The sequence below is a fragment of the Etheostoma spectabile genome, chromosome 14 (assembly GCF_008692095.1).
Source record: "Etheostoma spectabile isolate EspeVRDwgs_2016 chromosome 14, UIUC_Espe_1.0, whole genome shotgun sequence".
In the NCBI taxonomy this organism is placed as follows: Eukaryota; Metazoa; Chordata; class Actinopteri; order Perciformes; family Percidae; genus Etheostoma; species Etheostoma spectabile.
Genome location: NC_045746.1, coordinates 14,040,180 through 14,056,086, shown reverse-complemented (window position 1 = coordinate 14,056,086; position 15,907 = coordinate 14,040,180). Strand labels below are relative to the sequence as shown.

At 39.2% G+C, this 15,907-nt stretch overlaps 1 protein-coding gene across 2 annotated transcripts in view; it reads right to left on the bottom strand.

Moving 5' to 3' along the window:
- Positions 1 to 1,901: 1,901 nt before the first annotated feature.
- Positions 1,902 to 15,907, bottom strand: part of LOC116701637 (brevican core protein) — an 18,580-nt gene continuing 4,574 nt past the window's right edge. The window contains exons 2-15 of one of the 2 annotated variants that reach the window (XM_032535438.1): positions 13,540 to 13,619; positions 13,032 to 13,391; positions 12,581 to 12,755; positions 12,204 to 12,331; positions 11,761 to 12,054; positions 10,759 to 11,622; positions 8,937 to 10,053; positions 8,488 to 8,867; positions 4,375 to 4,482; positions 4,034 to 4,192; positions 3,851 to 3,933; positions 3,609 to 3,753; positions 3,294 to 3,476; positions 1,902 to 2,703 (exon numbers count right to left, since the gene is read on the bottom strand). In XM_032535438.1, coding sequence (XP_032391329.1) covers positions 2,582 to 2,703; positions 3,294 to 3,476; positions 3,609 to 3,753; positions 3,851 to 3,933; positions 4,034 to 4,192; positions 4,375 to 4,482; positions 8,488 to 8,867; positions 8,937 to 10,053; positions 10,759 to 11,622; positions 11,761 to 12,054; positions 12,204 to 12,331; positions 12,581 to 12,755; positions 13,032 to 13,391; positions 13,540 to 13,619 — 4,198 coding nt within the window. In that variant the 3' untranslated portion in view covers positions 1,902 to 2,581. Of the gene's footprint in view, positions 2,704 to 3,293; positions 3,477 to 3,608; positions 3,754 to 3,850; positions 3,934 to 4,033; positions 4,193 to 4,374; positions 4,483 to 8,487; positions 10,054 to 10,758; positions 11,623 to 11,760; positions 12,055 to 12,203; positions 12,332 to 12,580; positions 12,756 to 13,031; positions 13,392 to 13,539; positions 13,620 to 15,907 lie in introns of both variants that reach the window. The other variant, XM_032535437.1, reaches the window with a different exon arrangement.

Sequence of the window (15,907 nt, the reverse complement as noted above, 5' to 3'; positions counted from 1 at the left end):
CCTCCAATTGCCATAGAGGAACTGATGGCTACAGTACTCACGGACAAAAGTTCTTGTCATGTAGATACATTTCCTGTGCCACTGTCTCTCTTGTCCATCCAAAACTTGGAAGTTTTGCCCCCTCTCTCTCCCAACTTGCCTGAATTGCTACCTTAACTGGGTGATCAGATCACACATTTGACCCATCACATTGACCCAATAATTAGCCTGAAGTTGCTTTCTCTGCAGACAGAGTGGCATCTACACCTGCAAGAAACACAGTGGGGAAGATCACACAGCTCCTGTACATGTTTTCAATGCCTTAGCTTGAACTATATCTAATCCAGCTAAAACTGACTTGGCAGCAGATCCATAAACCAAACACCCATATTTAATTCTTGCTCTAATTAAATATACATGCATTTGATTCAAAGAAGCTACATCTGCTCCCCAGTCTGTTCCACCAAGACATCTCATTAATTTAAATAAATGTTACCCTTTTACATTTGTCTATTACTTTCAAAACATGTTCCCTCCATGTAAGTCTTGTGTCAAAAAACACACCAAGAAATCTCAAATTTTTAACGCTTTCCAAATTCCTACCATACAACTCCAGTTTTGTAATTCTATCTAATTTCTTCCAAATAAAAAACATAGCCTTGATGTGCTCAATCGAGAATCTAAAGGCCCATTTCCTTCCCCAATCCTCCACTAAGGTTAGAGCTTTAAACATCTTCTTCAGGGTATACTTCCCATTTTCCCCCCTCTTCCATAGGCTACCATCATCAGCAAATAGTGACTTTCCAATTCCTGGCTGAACATTAGAAAAACATCATTAATCATTATGTTGAACAGCAATTGACTACTAAACACTACAGTGGTGTCCCATTTTCTACCAAACACCTTCTGGATGTTTCTTTCCCTATTTTCACCTGAATACTTCTATTATTTAAAAAGTCCAATACCCACTTAAACATATTTTCCCCAATTCCTAGCATAAGCATTTTGATTAAAAGACCCTCTACCCATAGCATATCCTACACTTTTTCCACTTCAAAGAATACTGCCACAGCAGTCTCTTTCTGTATCTGTGCTTTTCTTATTTCATCCTCTAGACATATGATTGAATATATAGTACTCATCCCCTTTCTAAAGCCACTCTGACATCAAGCCATCAACCCCTTATTTCAATAAAGTGCATTAGCTTTCCATTTACCACCCTTTCCATTAATTTACTTAAGTGAGAAGTTAAAGCTATTGGCCCATAATTTGCTGGATTACTAGCATCTTTTCCTGGTTTTCTTGTTGGAACAATAACCGCCTCCTCCTATCCTGCAGGAATCTTTCCTTCCTCCCAAACTTCATTCATTAAAAACCTTCTGAAGTCCCTTATTGCTTAAATGTCTTAACATACTGTAACAAATGTCATCTTTTCCAGGAGTTGAATTCTTACACTTATCCAATGCATTTCTCAACTCGCTCAGAGTGAGAGGAACATTGTTTTATCCACTAATCTTTGTTTTTTTGCTGTGTAGTTACACCTTAAAGCTTTTATTTCTTAAAAAGTGATACCACGTGATGGATGCCGCCTCAGAAATAAAACTAAGAACAAAATAAAAGTCCCAGGTGTTCCTGCATGAGGAGAGGGGCAGTTTATCTATCCAATCGATTTTACAACAAGAGTTTTACAGTAATCACTCACATTCTCAAGGAATTCACCAAAACCTTCATCTGTCACCATTTCTCTCTTAAAATGCCACGTAATTCATAAAAGTGATATTACAATTCTTTCCACATAGACCAAATATTACACTTTTCTCTGGATCAGTAAAATAAAATAAAAAAGTTTTTTTTGTGTTGTCACTATGAGTGTTGGATGTCTACATAAATCTAAACATAAAATGAAGCCCACATACAGCGGCAAAGGTAACATTAGAGAACGATTTATTCTTTGCTCTGTTCTACAAAACTTTATTACAACATAAAGCTGACGAACAAAACTGCGTCTGCTGGAAAAAAAAAGGTTTCCCTCAGAAGAATGTGGACAGCAGTAATAACAAGTGTGAAAATGAATATATGTAAAGTACTTATTGACTATTTGTTTAGCTTTGGAGTCATACGATTCTTTGACAAAGCAGGGAAAACAAAAATCTTGGTTCGAGACAAAAGTTTTTAAAGACAATAGCACCATTTCATAAAAAGGTTCCTGGTATAACAAAAATCACAAAGAGAACAGTTATTTCCGTAGATTTTACAATAGTAGACAATAATTAGGACTTTATTGTATTTCTTCTTTCTTTTTACTTAACCTATTTTGCGCTCTGCTAGTCAGAACGATAAAACAAAATACAGTAGAAAATATTCTAAAGGTCATCCAAAAGTAGGAATGTTTAACTCCATTAAAAGACAACAAAGCCTAGTTGTGCATTTAGGCTTCTTGGCTGAAACAAAGCTTCAGTTTGTGTCTTTTTGCATTTTGCTGTGGTTCATTTTGTCCTGTTTGAGCGTTCATTGGTAAAAAGGATTTGATTCTTGGCACCTTGTTATGTTACAACAGCAGAATTTGGGAAATGAAGACAAAGAAGGAAAGCATGGCTAACTTTCAAAACTTGATGTCCCAATACTGTGGTGTCTCTTTAGTGGCTTCAAACTCCTCTTCAATGGCAGCAGAGTTGCTGCTGGACAGTGACGTCACTACAGGGTGTTGAATTGAACCTCCGGCCTCTGGAAGGTAATTCAAAAACAACGTTCAAAAGTTATTCCTTATTTTTGTTTTTGTCAACAAACCTCAATGATTGTCTGTCTCTTACTGGTTTCATACTTCCCTACCCTGTCTGTGACATCCACACCAAGCCTATTTGTTCCTCCTGAAGATGTAAATCTTTAGAAATGGTTCACAAATATGTATCAGTGAACAGAAATGTAAAATGCTTGACCGAGTATTAATGGCAAGACTACGGTGTGTGAGATTGATTAAAAATAAACTTAGACAGTGCCCATGTATATAGTAATGAAGTGAAATGTGGCTCAGTGAAGAGATGTTGCTCACTGACTGACATTCCAGTTAGTTTGGACAAAAGTAAATCCTTAAGGCACAGAGTAAAAAGATGCATAATCACCTTATCAGTAAAATGAAAAGACTTGCCCTATGTGACAGCATACAACAGCCTCACAGTCACTGTATCACTTTATATCTGAGTGCAGGAAGAACACTCAACTTTAAGTTACAATTTAGTATTTCAAAAAAGAATTCTATGAAGGTTTTTAAGAAATATAGATTTGTTTTTCAGGATTATGAGAATATTTCATCTTACCAGGGATGCACAGGACCCTGGGCCTCTCCCACCTTCCTGTAGACAGACATCTGGTCAGAGGATTTAGTTTCTGCTGGAAACCGTTGCCGCAGTAATAACGTACAACTGCGTTGGTCTCGTATCTTTGTCGAACTTTTCCAAAGATGGAGGCGTTTCGGACCTTGGGTGGAGGACCACATGAGGCTGTTTAAAAAGATGACACAAGTTAGGTCTTTATTGCGGCTGATGTATGATGGTGTAACAGTCCAAAACAACCACATGAGGGAGGTGAAAGCATTCACGAGGAGCTGTACATGTTTTATTCATATTACTTACAGGTGCCTTTTTTGCAGGTGTATGCAAGGTGATAGTTGCAGGGTACATCACTCCAGCGTCCATCATCGTGCCACACCATCACCACGCAATCTTCTCCAGACAGAAAATAGCTATCTGGCTGCCCTCTGTACCAGTTCTCATACAGCTGCATGCATGGGGAGAAGAAACATGGGTGAATTTGTGTTTAAACTGAGTAAATTTGTATGAGCTCAGTCACGCTCATGGTTTCTTATATTCCTCACCAGCGGGTTGCCATCAGACCAGCGAAAATCATCCTCAATGGTCTTATCATTCAAACCGGTCCACTGGTATTCTTTGTAGTTGTCTTGGGAGCACAATAAGTCAATTATAAACAGTCTTCAGGATACAATAAGTAAATAAGTCACTCACATAGGACAAACTATCCTGTTGAACCCATAACCTACTGTTGATGTAACTCTGTTCCTCAGGGGTTATGACAGACACCAGATGAGCTCCCAGCATGCGGCAGTGCTGCTCTGCGACCTCCCAGCTGAGACGCTGACTGAAGTGTCGGTAGCAGAAACCGTGGAACTTATCCCAACCTGGTTCGCATCGCTCCAAGTCTAAAAACATCACGGAGGTGACAGGACAACCAAAGAGTCTTTGAAATGCCTTCATAGGTTTTATGTTGCAGATGTAATTGTGGGAAGGCCCCTTTATTTACTTTGAAACAGATATCAGCTACCCAACATGTGTGACAGACATGACCAAAACAATTTCCAGTGGAAAAAGGCAGAGAGCTTACCAGTGTGACAGAAGTCTCCTCCGTATGTTGGCAAACAAAGACATTGAATCTTGCCATCTCGGTCAGTACAGGTGCCTCCGTTGAGACAGGGGTCATCCAAACATGCATCTGAAACAAAACAGAGGGCCACTTCAGGTTGTTCTGATGCTGAAACAACATGTTAGCACAGCTTGCAGTCTGCACGTTTTGTTATTTTGTTAGTTTAATTATTGATTATATTATAGTATTATTAAGTTACATGTTTGCTTGTATTATTTTGTGTATAAATATCATGAAAAACATGGATTTGCTAAATCAAAAGATTTGAGTAATAAAGGTTAAAGTTTGATTATGCACTAATTGCAACTGCAATGCATACCAGTAAAGTATACACATTTACAGAGGTAGATACACTATATGTACATATACTGTATAATAATAGTGGCATTCTACTGGCCATTAAAACGACGCGTTGAAGCACCAGCACCCAACTGAGCCAACAGATGGCAGCAGAGAACAGACTTCAGAGTGTCATATGAGGTCAAAGTCTTCAGGTCCTCTTCTGTCTTCTTTGGCGCATCTCTGGCATCTGTGAGCTTCTTTTTTGTGTTCTTCTGCTTGCACTCTTTATTAATAATAAACCTTTCAACTGATAATGGATGGAGCCTGAATGATGCCAAATACAATCCCTCTTGTTACCAGGTCATAAAAAAGACTTACAATTCAAAATGCATGGACACAGTTACATATGACAATCAACAGAACTTGTTGTGATCTGTTTTGATAGTTTACTCTCTACCAAAGCATACTGTCTGTTTTGGTCATTAGATATTACAGTATGTCAAACATGCTATGGGACATACAAATACATAATAGTGCACACTGATAAAGACACTGGTGTTGGATCCTTCCTGTGAAAAATTCTCTGATGATAATACTATGCGTTCAAATAATTTAACTTCAACTCACTCTCGCCCTGTAATTCACATAAATTAAAATAACCTCTATACATTTCTTTTACACTTGCATCCCCTCTTCTATGCTTTTTAAAATGTTTGCGTGTGACCATTATTTACAATTTTTAAACAATGTTCAAGGTGCCCTGCCACACAAACCGTTTTTACTTGTTTTTTGTTTTTTTTAAATATGTTAGGTCCATAAGTGGTTGTGTTATGTTAATGTGAAAATGAACTGCTACCTCCTCTGTCAGCTCTAGCCACTGAAAAAAAATAGGCAGAGAAATCAGGCTAATTACAAAAGCTGGTCAGCCTGACGTCACGTTGCCTGAGCTCATTACTATTCATGAGCTCGACCAGTTGCGCTGGGTCAGGGATGCTGATAGCCAGGCTCTTAATAGCTTGTTGTTAGCCAATCAGAGTCAAGCAGCTTAGCTCATTGAATATTAATGTGAACTGGCACAAATCGAGCTGAGTTTTCCTGCAGGCTTTCTGTACCACACTAGAATGGCTTGAAACAAGGTAACCAAGGCTTTTTTCCACAAAAAAATGTTACAGAGTCCATGGTAGACATTACCAGAAAGTAATGAAATACGTGTGGCAGGGCACCTTTAAAGAAAAACTCACAATTGCAATTTGCAGATTATTTAGTGGAGGTAATGAAGGGAAAGTTAAGAAAATATAAATAAGCGAAAATATAAGATAAATCTGTTAGTTAGTCCCTTCATGTAGTTTCCCATGAAACATGTTCCTTTTGTTGATGTCCTATTTGGAAAATTGGCTTTTGTTACCATGACTCCATGTAGTCAAACTCCTGATTACACTGCACAAGAAAAATATCTGTTGGCTTTAGGCAAAGTGTCCCTGTCAAAACGTAGTTGTTACATAAATAGCCTATAGTTGTTTAAAGTCTTGAAGAGAAAGAGGGGTTGAAGTTTCTTTTTTCAATTTTCTAAATTTGTAAAAGTAGGCAAAGTGGAGGACATGCACGTCCAAATTGAAATTAAACATTTTACAAGTGGATTTAGTTTGTTTGCTTCCTTTGGCACCCTATAAACAAGAGCTCTACAGTGTCTGTCATTATACTGCACACTCACATACTTCTCTGTGGGTCAGTGTGTGTGTGTGTGTGTGTGTGTGTGTGTGTGTGTGTGTGTGTGTGTGTGTGTGTGTGTGGAAGGTAATAACTGTTTTACACAAGTCAAATGAGAATCATATGCACTCACAGTAAAACCATCATTCAGTTTTGCTTTTACTTGAAATGAAACATTGTGCTGTCACCCATGTATGTTGGCATCTTCACTTAGATTTTTTTCAAGTTTGCACAGCAACACGGAAATTGACTTCTCAGTCTTTTCTGCAAAATGTCTGCAAGATTTCCCTGTGTTTGTGTAGTTTTCCTCAAACACAACAAGACAATAAATTGCTTGTAAATGATTATGTGAAGTTCGTACTGCAATTAGTAAATGAATGGTGGCTTTTCCACTGTCTTAAACTGCTGAGTCTCCAGTCTTTATCACCATGAATAGTCCAATATATAATCATCGCTGCTCACCAAATTAAAGTTCAATGGAGGTGCTGAAGGTGATAGTAAATGTAAATAAAATAAATCAATTTTACTTTACTGATGCAAGCTTTTGTACATTTGAAAGTCTCTGTCTTCTCAATATATGAATATTTATGTGGACGCTTTTCATTTTTTCATCAGAATGATTAGTAGAATGCTGATAAAATGTTAACATAATATCTATCAAACACTAGAAAACTAAATTGTACCTACCTAAGATAGACTGGAGCTGGTTAGTCTTGGATTTAAATGAGAATAAATGTTGAATACAGAACAGTAATTTGACCTTCATTAAATGAAAATACATTGTAAATCACCCAAACTTGCAATATCAACTGCTAGTGTATATCCAGCAATTCCAATTTTTTATCTATTTGAAAATGTTGTCTCTACTGACTTCTGTTCTTTATTTGTTCATTTGAAGATTATCTCTATATACCAATTTTAATGCAAATGTGCTGAGTGAATCTGTTGCAGACAGTTTCAATTATCACCCCAAATAATGTCTAATTAAAACACGTAAAGGAGCTGCTAAGACAGAATTGCGAAAAATGAAAAGTCTATTTTGTGATGCAGCAACACCGATGGCATCTGTAAAGATGGATGGAGCCACATTAAAGTGCCACTCTAGTTTGTTAGTGCATCATTTTAAGTTCTATGAACAAAAACAAACAAACATTGACTAGTTAATTTTATCATTCTTATACCTAAAACACAACAAAGTACAACTCATAATTAAACAATAAAACATGACTTGAGTATTTAACATTAATTACCCATAAAGGAGATTAAAAAATAGTGCTAAATGATACCACTGACAACAAATCAACACTGAACAATATTTGTGCTTATACACATGAAATCCTCTGTGCTTCTGGTACTATACTGTCTAAAACAGCAAAACTGGGAAGTCTAAAAATCTGAGGAAACAGTTTTGTGAAGTTATGGATTAAATATAAAACATTACTGCTGTAGCACTGATCAACGTTACATTCCATGAAAAAAGATTATGTTCCTTTATCAAGTTATTTCAGAATAATGGAAAAGACACTGTGAGAGACTTAGCAAGAAGAAAGTTGTTATGAAGAGAATAATGTACGCTTGTTTGGTGCAGAGATGTATTTTTTGCATTTAAAATCCACTGATCAAGATACTAAGAAAAGGTTTACCAACGCAGTCACCATCAGTCTAGCAGAAAATCACTGTAGAAGAAGCACTGAAACATTCACTCATAAACCTACCAGTATATTACAGTACTTCACAGAAGTCAATCTTTGGATGAGGAAGAAAACATCATGCACAACAAGAGTGGGCTGTTGACAGATGTCAAACGGGAGCTGTCCCGGTGTGAGTATCTCCAAGGGGAGGTGGGGGTCACAAGGAGAGAAGTGAGGAGCTTTTTAAGGTGAAGTGGGAGAAGTCAGAAGGGTGAGTGGGCTTTCTGAGACAACAAGTGAAACAAACGTGGGAAGTCATTTGAAAAAGGAGGGGAGGTGTTTTACAGAAAATGGAACAAAGGTGGGTTGAGGACAGATCAGGGATTTTAGTGCATCATTGCGTCGAGTAGCAAGAGGTTGACGGTTAGGCTGATGAGAGTGGCTTTAACATTACCTGAAATTTTCCCTGTACCGCCTACAGCTGCCCTCTCATTGGGCAAGATAAGCAGGGTGGGCGGCTGGGTGAGACTAAACTCAACATCCACCAGACCTTGATCCACAGGTGGTATGAAGGTTGTCACCTTCCGGGGCTCAGCTGTCTTGCGAAAAACATTGGGTGCTGAGGTGGTTGGGCTCCATGTGCGTCTGGACCAGTGCGTGGTGGTTGTGATGGTGGTGGTGGGCGTCTTTGTGGTAGCAGCAGTGGGTTTTGTACCTGAGGAAGACTCAGGAACTTCTGTAGAGGTTATGGAGGGATTTTTTCTGCTGTACTCAAGATCATTCAGAGACTCCTTGGGTCCAGTTGTGGTGGTCAGAAGATCCCAGTTAGATGTTTGTGAATCGAGATGAAAGACATTAAAGTCCTTCTCAAAGGTTGGGGCAAAGCTATCATCTTCAAGGGTTGGGGTAAAGTTAATTTCTTCTTCAAGGATTGGAGCAACACTAGCTTCTTCTTCAAGGGTTGGGGTAATGTCAACTTCTTCGTCAAGGGTTGGGGTAATGTTAACTTCCTCAAGTGTTGGGGTAATCTTTACTTCTTCAAGGGTTGGAGCAACGCTAGCTTCTTCTTCTAGGGTTGGGGTAACGTTAAATTCTTTTTCAAGGGTTGTGGTAACGCTAACTTCTTCTTCAAGGGTTAAAATATTGCTAGCTTCTTCTTCAAGGGTTGGGGTAACACTAACTTCTTCTTCAAGGGTTGGAGCAACGCTAGCTTCTTCTTCTAGGGTTGGGGTAACATTTAATTCTTCTTCAAGGGTTGTGATAACGCTAACTTCTTCTTCAAGGGTTAAAATATTGCTAGCTTCTTCTTCAAGGGTTGGGGTAACACTAACTTCTTCTTTAAGGGTTGGGGTAAGGTTAACTTCTTTTTCAAGGATTGGGGCAACGTTAGCTTCTTCGTCCAGAAAAAAGGAAACTTCTTTTTCTTCTTCAAGGATTGGGGTTACTGTAACTTCCTCTTTAAGAGTTGGGGTAATTTTATTTTCCTCTTCAATGATTTGGCTAACTTTAACATCCCCTTTAATGGTTGGGGCAACTTTAACATCTTCTACAAGGGTTGCAGTAACTGTGGCAAGTTCATGTCCACTTGCCTCTTCATACCCAGTGGTCACAGTCTCCAAATACAGTCTGTAACCGGATGTGTGAAACCTGGCTTTGGAGGAATCAGTAGGCAACTGAGGAGTGTTCAATTCCTCTGGAAACTCAGTGGTAGCAAAACTTACTCCAGATACAAGTTTTTCTTCACTTTCCAAAGTGACTGTTTCTTCCAATTCTAAACTTGTACTTCCCTCTTGTCTAGAAATGGAGGACTCCCACAACTGTGGTGCTGTGGTGAGGATATCCAAGCCCAGTTTGTCAGAATACTGTGACCCAGATGAGAAGGTGACATCAGGGATTGTAGTCTGAGGCTCAGTAGGAGCACTGCTAGCAGAAGCAGGATGTGACGGGAGAGTGGTAAAGCTGGAAGTTGAAGAATCTGATGTGGAGATGAAGCCAACTGCTTCAATGTCAAGTTCACTTTCTAGAAAAAAAAGCATAATGCATTTTCAGAGCTGTAAATCCATCTATTATGGGAAGAGTTTGACATTTTTGGAAATACCCTTATTTGCTTCTGTGCCAACACTAAGATGAGAAGTTTGATACCACTGTCATATCTGTCAATATGAATCTACAGCCAGGAGCCAGTTAGCTTAGCTTAGCACAAAGACTGAAAACAAGAAGAAACAGCTGGTCAGGCTCTGTAAAAATCCGCCTTACAGCACCTCTAAAACTCACTAATAAACACATTTAATCTGGGTTGAAAATGGAGTTGTTACAGGGGTTTGTATGCCATGACAAGACTCGGGGAACTTGCTGCTCCCAGTCAAGAAATAGTCCACTCCGTAAACCCCCGTAACACCACAACTTGTCATTAGTACACTTTCATTTTTGTATGTACAAATTAAACAAACAAGATATAACATGTTAATATGTGATTTATAGAGGTACTGGTAGAATGATTTAGTTACCGTTGACCAGAACCAGCCCAGCTGTTTCGCACTGTTTCCAGTCTTTGTGCTAATAAGCTAACCGCCTGCTGTTTGTTGCTCCATATTTACCATACTACAGACACAAGAGTGGTATTAAGAATCTTCTCATCTCATTCTCAAATGCTGAACGATTCATTGGAGATATTTATGTTTTTTTTTTTTTAAGACTTAGAAAATCAAATCTATGCTTGACATACCTTGAGAAAAATCTCCAGACCCATCCAGAATTGCCCACAATAAGGTCATCTCCTTAATGGAAGATTTTGTAGTTTTTGCTGGTTGTGCAAGAAGTTCTCCTTGATCTTTTGAGGCCTGAGTTGAGAGTAACACCTTTACAGAATCTTCTTCTGCTGCTGCCTCCTCCATCTTCACTTGAACTATGGGGTCAAGAGTCATTGAGGTCACCTCCCAGGAGCTCTCCTCTTGGGCATGATTGCTGTTTTTTTCACTATAATTGCCTTGCGATCTGTCAAAATACAAGTTGGTCTTTTGTATTTCTTGAGAATCCTTTGGCTTCTCAGATGTATTCTGTTCAGGATGAGTATCTGCAACGGTTTGATTATGTGTGTGAGGTTCATATGATGGTTCGGGAAACCCTGTGGTGCTTTCAGGCTCAGACTGGTGAAAGGTGAAGTTCAAGTTACGTTGGGAATCTGTCTCATTGTAAACGCTGGGCAGTAATGATGTGTTTTGTAGGACATTGTAGGTGTCTGTGGTGCTAATAGTGCTGCTCATAAGTGCTGTAGGATGCTGGGAGCTCATTTCTGTGGTAGATGAAGTTTCATTCAATGCCTGGAGGAGATTCACTGTTGGTGTGGTGTGGAGAGGAGACTCAGTTGTGTCTGATCTAACTGTTGGGTGTGTGTCATTTGCCTCAGTGGAAGAGCTGGAGAAAAGGGGAAAAGATTCAAATACCCTTTGAGCTTTGAGCTCCACCTGTTCTGAATGTTGCTTCAGTTGCAGCTCTTGATCTGTTTCCATAAGAATAACAACATCTTGTCCAATGTCCTCAGGCTCTGTGGCCACAAATTCAATGGGAGAGTCGGTGGCAGTATTACTATCTGTAGAGGACAGATAAGTGATTAAAAACAAGATTTTAGAATTTAAAAAAAAACATGTTTCTTTGAGTAAACAGTTTGCATGCGTATCCAATGCAATACATGTTCATTTAATATTATTTAATGCAGCAAAATACTCACCTTTGAAACAATACATGTCATGAAGGCTGGATGGCTCTGGGAAGCCAGTTTGGTTGCTAAAGCGATAAAGGGTTTTGACGCCTGGCTGAGGCCCTCCACAGCGCTCTCTTGGGGCAATGATGGGGTAGCGCACACTACCATCAGACAGCCAACCAGGGCTGCAATGATCCAGACCTTCACTCCATGCCAAGTACAGCTGTGCAGTTGTAGCCAGCTCTGTTCCTCTAGCTCTGCAGTATGACTGCGCTTTGTCAAATGACAACTGCTGTGGGATGGTGTTATAAAACAGCTCCCCTACAAACACAAAATATTACATTTTCACATTGCTTACACTCTGTATAAACAAATAATGGCTGATATATTGTTGTTTTGTTATTTTAGCTCTCAGAATCTGAATCTATCTAGTATGGGTCAGGCTTTAATTTTAGTATTATTATTCATACCATCAGCTTCCTCCACATAACAGTAAACATCAAATAGATTATCTGGATCCATTGTCCCGTAGTTTCTCACTCCTGGTTGACCATCCATGTCTCCATAACAACCTTCACGGGGCACTTGGATTGGGTACCTGCAAGAATGGAAACAATCAGCATTTCTCATGTAAGATTAACCCCTTGAACTTTAAAAAGTGGCTTTAAATTCTAGTGGAGATAATGTACTTTCCAAAGATACCAAACAATCTACACTTTAGGCTGAATTTTGGGGAAATGTTAATAAAATGTTTGGAATATTATCAATAAACAAAGAGGTGAAGTCATCAAAGCATTAGTGTTTAGGTTTTATGTTGGAACAAGCGAATACAGAGGCAATGAGATACCTGACAGACTGGTCTGCCAGCCAGCCTGCATCACACTGCTCGTAGCCGTCATAATAAGCTGCCAGCAGCTGGTCAGGAGTCGCGATTTGTGCCCCAATGGCCTCACAAGCCCTCTGGGCCTGATGGAAAGAAAACGCATAGCGGCCCAAAGCATCTCTGTAGTGGAATACAACACCTACACAAACACACATTAACACATATGTATATTCAGATTATACAAAAATGCTTCTTGAACAACAGTATGTGGCCATAAAGTGTTGATTTATGTAAAATTTCACCATCAATCTAATAAAATTATTCAGATGTTTTGTAACAGGACGATCAGAAAGCAAGCAATTCTATTCCTTGTTACTAAACTACACTACATGCTGTATCCTATATTACTTGTATCTACAGTACATGTAATTATTTTCTAGGCTTCAGTGATGATCCATGTCTTTCATTTTGTTACCTTTGACTTGGAGTTGTACGAGGTCACTGGCGTCCTCCAAGCCCTGCTGCACCTCGCAGCGGTAATAACCCGAGTCACTGGAGCGTAAATCTCCCAGCCACAGTGACAGATCATCAGGAGAGGAAGTGTAGTTGAGCCAGGCAGCACGGTCTCTGTACACCTCGTTGACCTTCACCCTTTGACCCCGCGCCACCAAGATCTGCGTCTCTACGCCACCGGACACCACTGTCCACTTCACCCGCGGTGCAACAGGGGACAAAGAGGACAGAGACACCAAGCAGGGGATGGAGATGGAGCTGCCCAGTGGGGCGGAAACCGGACCTGAGTGAGGGATGTTCACCTGGAGCTGCCGGACATTTTCTAAAGGAAAAAATAGAGCGTGAAGAAGTGAGCAGCTCTGTAAATTTGCTAAGAATAGTGAAACATGGCCTATCTCTTTGCCTTTGCTTACAACTGAATGTGAATGAATCCTGAAAGTAAGAGATAATGGGAAAATACAAAGACGTACCAAATGCAGATGGAGTTTGTGTGGGGAATGCCAGAGTGAGGCGGCAGACTTCAATGAGAAGTGGAAGTACTTGGACATGTCTGGGGAGATAGAGAGGAAACACAAGATTATTATTATTATTTGATAAAAAATGACACACATGAAGATTAAAAAAGCGTTCCTGTTGTAAACTCAGGAAAAGACAGAAAAAATATTTTTTTTTTCTCCTTACCAGTTTCCAATCTCACCTGTTAATCCTTTAATAGGCAGAGCGAGTAATTTCTGACCCTGAAAGTCGTTTATTGTGTTGATTCAGCTCCACTGATCTCACCACACGGATTTATTGTAACATTAAAGGTCAAAACTGGCAGACCTTTGTGCTATCTACAGCATCTACTTACTGTGGTTTTAGCTTTGTACATACTGTATATACTGTATACGCAGTTGAGTGAAGAGACCCATGGTTACACTGTAATGCTCAGAATTTTAGCCTTATTATTTGCATTGATGCTTATGTAATATTGTTGTACCACCAATATGTTGAACCACCACATTTCATGCTGTAAAAAAAGATAGAAACAAAAGCTTTACTGTGTTTGGGTACAGATAGAAAATATCAGGAGAAAACTTACAGTGCTAAGAGGTGTTTTATATTTAGTCTACTCTCACTGATATAAATGGATTTGATTTTTTTTATTTATTTCATTACTATATTCAACAGGGACAGTTCTCATTGATCAACAGAAAAAGACCTGAACAAGCCAAAATTGGTCTACAAGTCTAATTTACATCTTTTTGTCCTTGTCAAAATGTTATGATGGCATGCTAAAAATAGAAGAAACCGACACAGCTTCTGAAATAACATCAAAAACATCAACGAGTGTAATGCAATAAAATGCAACAAAGGCTACAGCCTCCAAAAGTAATAAGTTGAATCAACACCTCTTGCAAACATTTTCACCAAAAAACAGGATATTATCACCTTCATAAAGGACTTACTGCAAGACTTTTGATTGGACTGCTTTAGTTTTCTGTCGCTATAACTTAGAAACTGTCAGCTGAGCGTACATGTTGTACATTTGGAAAAAATCACAATAACTTGTGTAAAACACTAAGTACTAAGCACATAAGTACAAGAGACTGAAAAACGTGCCGTAAAGCTCAATGAATGTATGAAGTCTTAAAGAGCAACCTCTCTGATTTTCAAAGGCAAGCTTGGAGGACAGCCTCGCAACCACAAGCCATTCATCACCTCCGGGAGCTAATGGCACGGCGTCTCAGCCCAGCAGCACCCTCCCGGCTCTCCGTCACCAGCATGGCCCTGTTATTAACCCAGAAGGCATGGAAGGACGCTCACAGTGACCTCACACAACCTTCTGACACGGCCACTATGAAGCTGCAAATGTTCATTTCTCCTTTAAAAGCAGCTCTATGAATTCTATTTTACTTTACATTCCCTTTAAACAAGCTTGTGAACTGCAGTCAAACCAGGCAGCGCTGATCAAATATATATCAAGATTCTGTTACACACCTTATTTCTCAGGAAAACAGGGTCCAGGTAAAAAAAAATACCGGAATTCCCCTTTAATGGATCAAAAGTGAAAGTGCATTTTGCAGAATGACTGTCAGAATGATTACATTAATTATATTATTGGATCATTATCATTTATGTATTACCATGTAATAAGCACATCAGTGTTGCAGTCGGTTGATGTGGCGACCACTACTTTACATACTTTGAGGGGATTTTATAAATCGGTCATATGTTTGGTTTGTAAATCTGAAAGGTCACTTATAGCTGTAAAATAAATGTAATGGAGTAAAAAGTACATTTCCTTGTGAAATGTAGTAGTAGTATAAAGTAGTATATGAGTAAGCATTTTTTTTCAGCAGAGAAACTCTTTGACGGTATAGTGTTTAGTTTCTGTCGCCCCCATGAGGAATGTTAAGTAATAACAACTAATCTGTCGGCGTGTCCCCATTTTCAAGCCCTCCGTGATCATGCACAAGCCCCCACCAATCCTCCATCCAGTTGCTAGCAGCAAAGGAGTACACGGAGGATCGAAAAAAACATGATGGACTCTTCAGAAGAGGTAATTATCTTCACTCGAGTTTCTGCAAGGTAAAGTCACCGGACAACACAATCTTCTGTACATAACCATACTGAGAAATACAGAGAGAGTTGTGTGGAGCTGATAGTCTTAATTATCTTCGTATCAACTCATTTGGCACTAGCTTGAATGTACATATTACAGCTTTAACTCTTAAAGAAGTCCCAGATTGTTTAACTGTTGCTGATGCCACACAACACTCCCAAAATAAACCTGCAAGTCTTCAAAATCAATCTCCAGGGACAAATGAATGTGTGTGTGTGTGTGTGTGTGTGTGT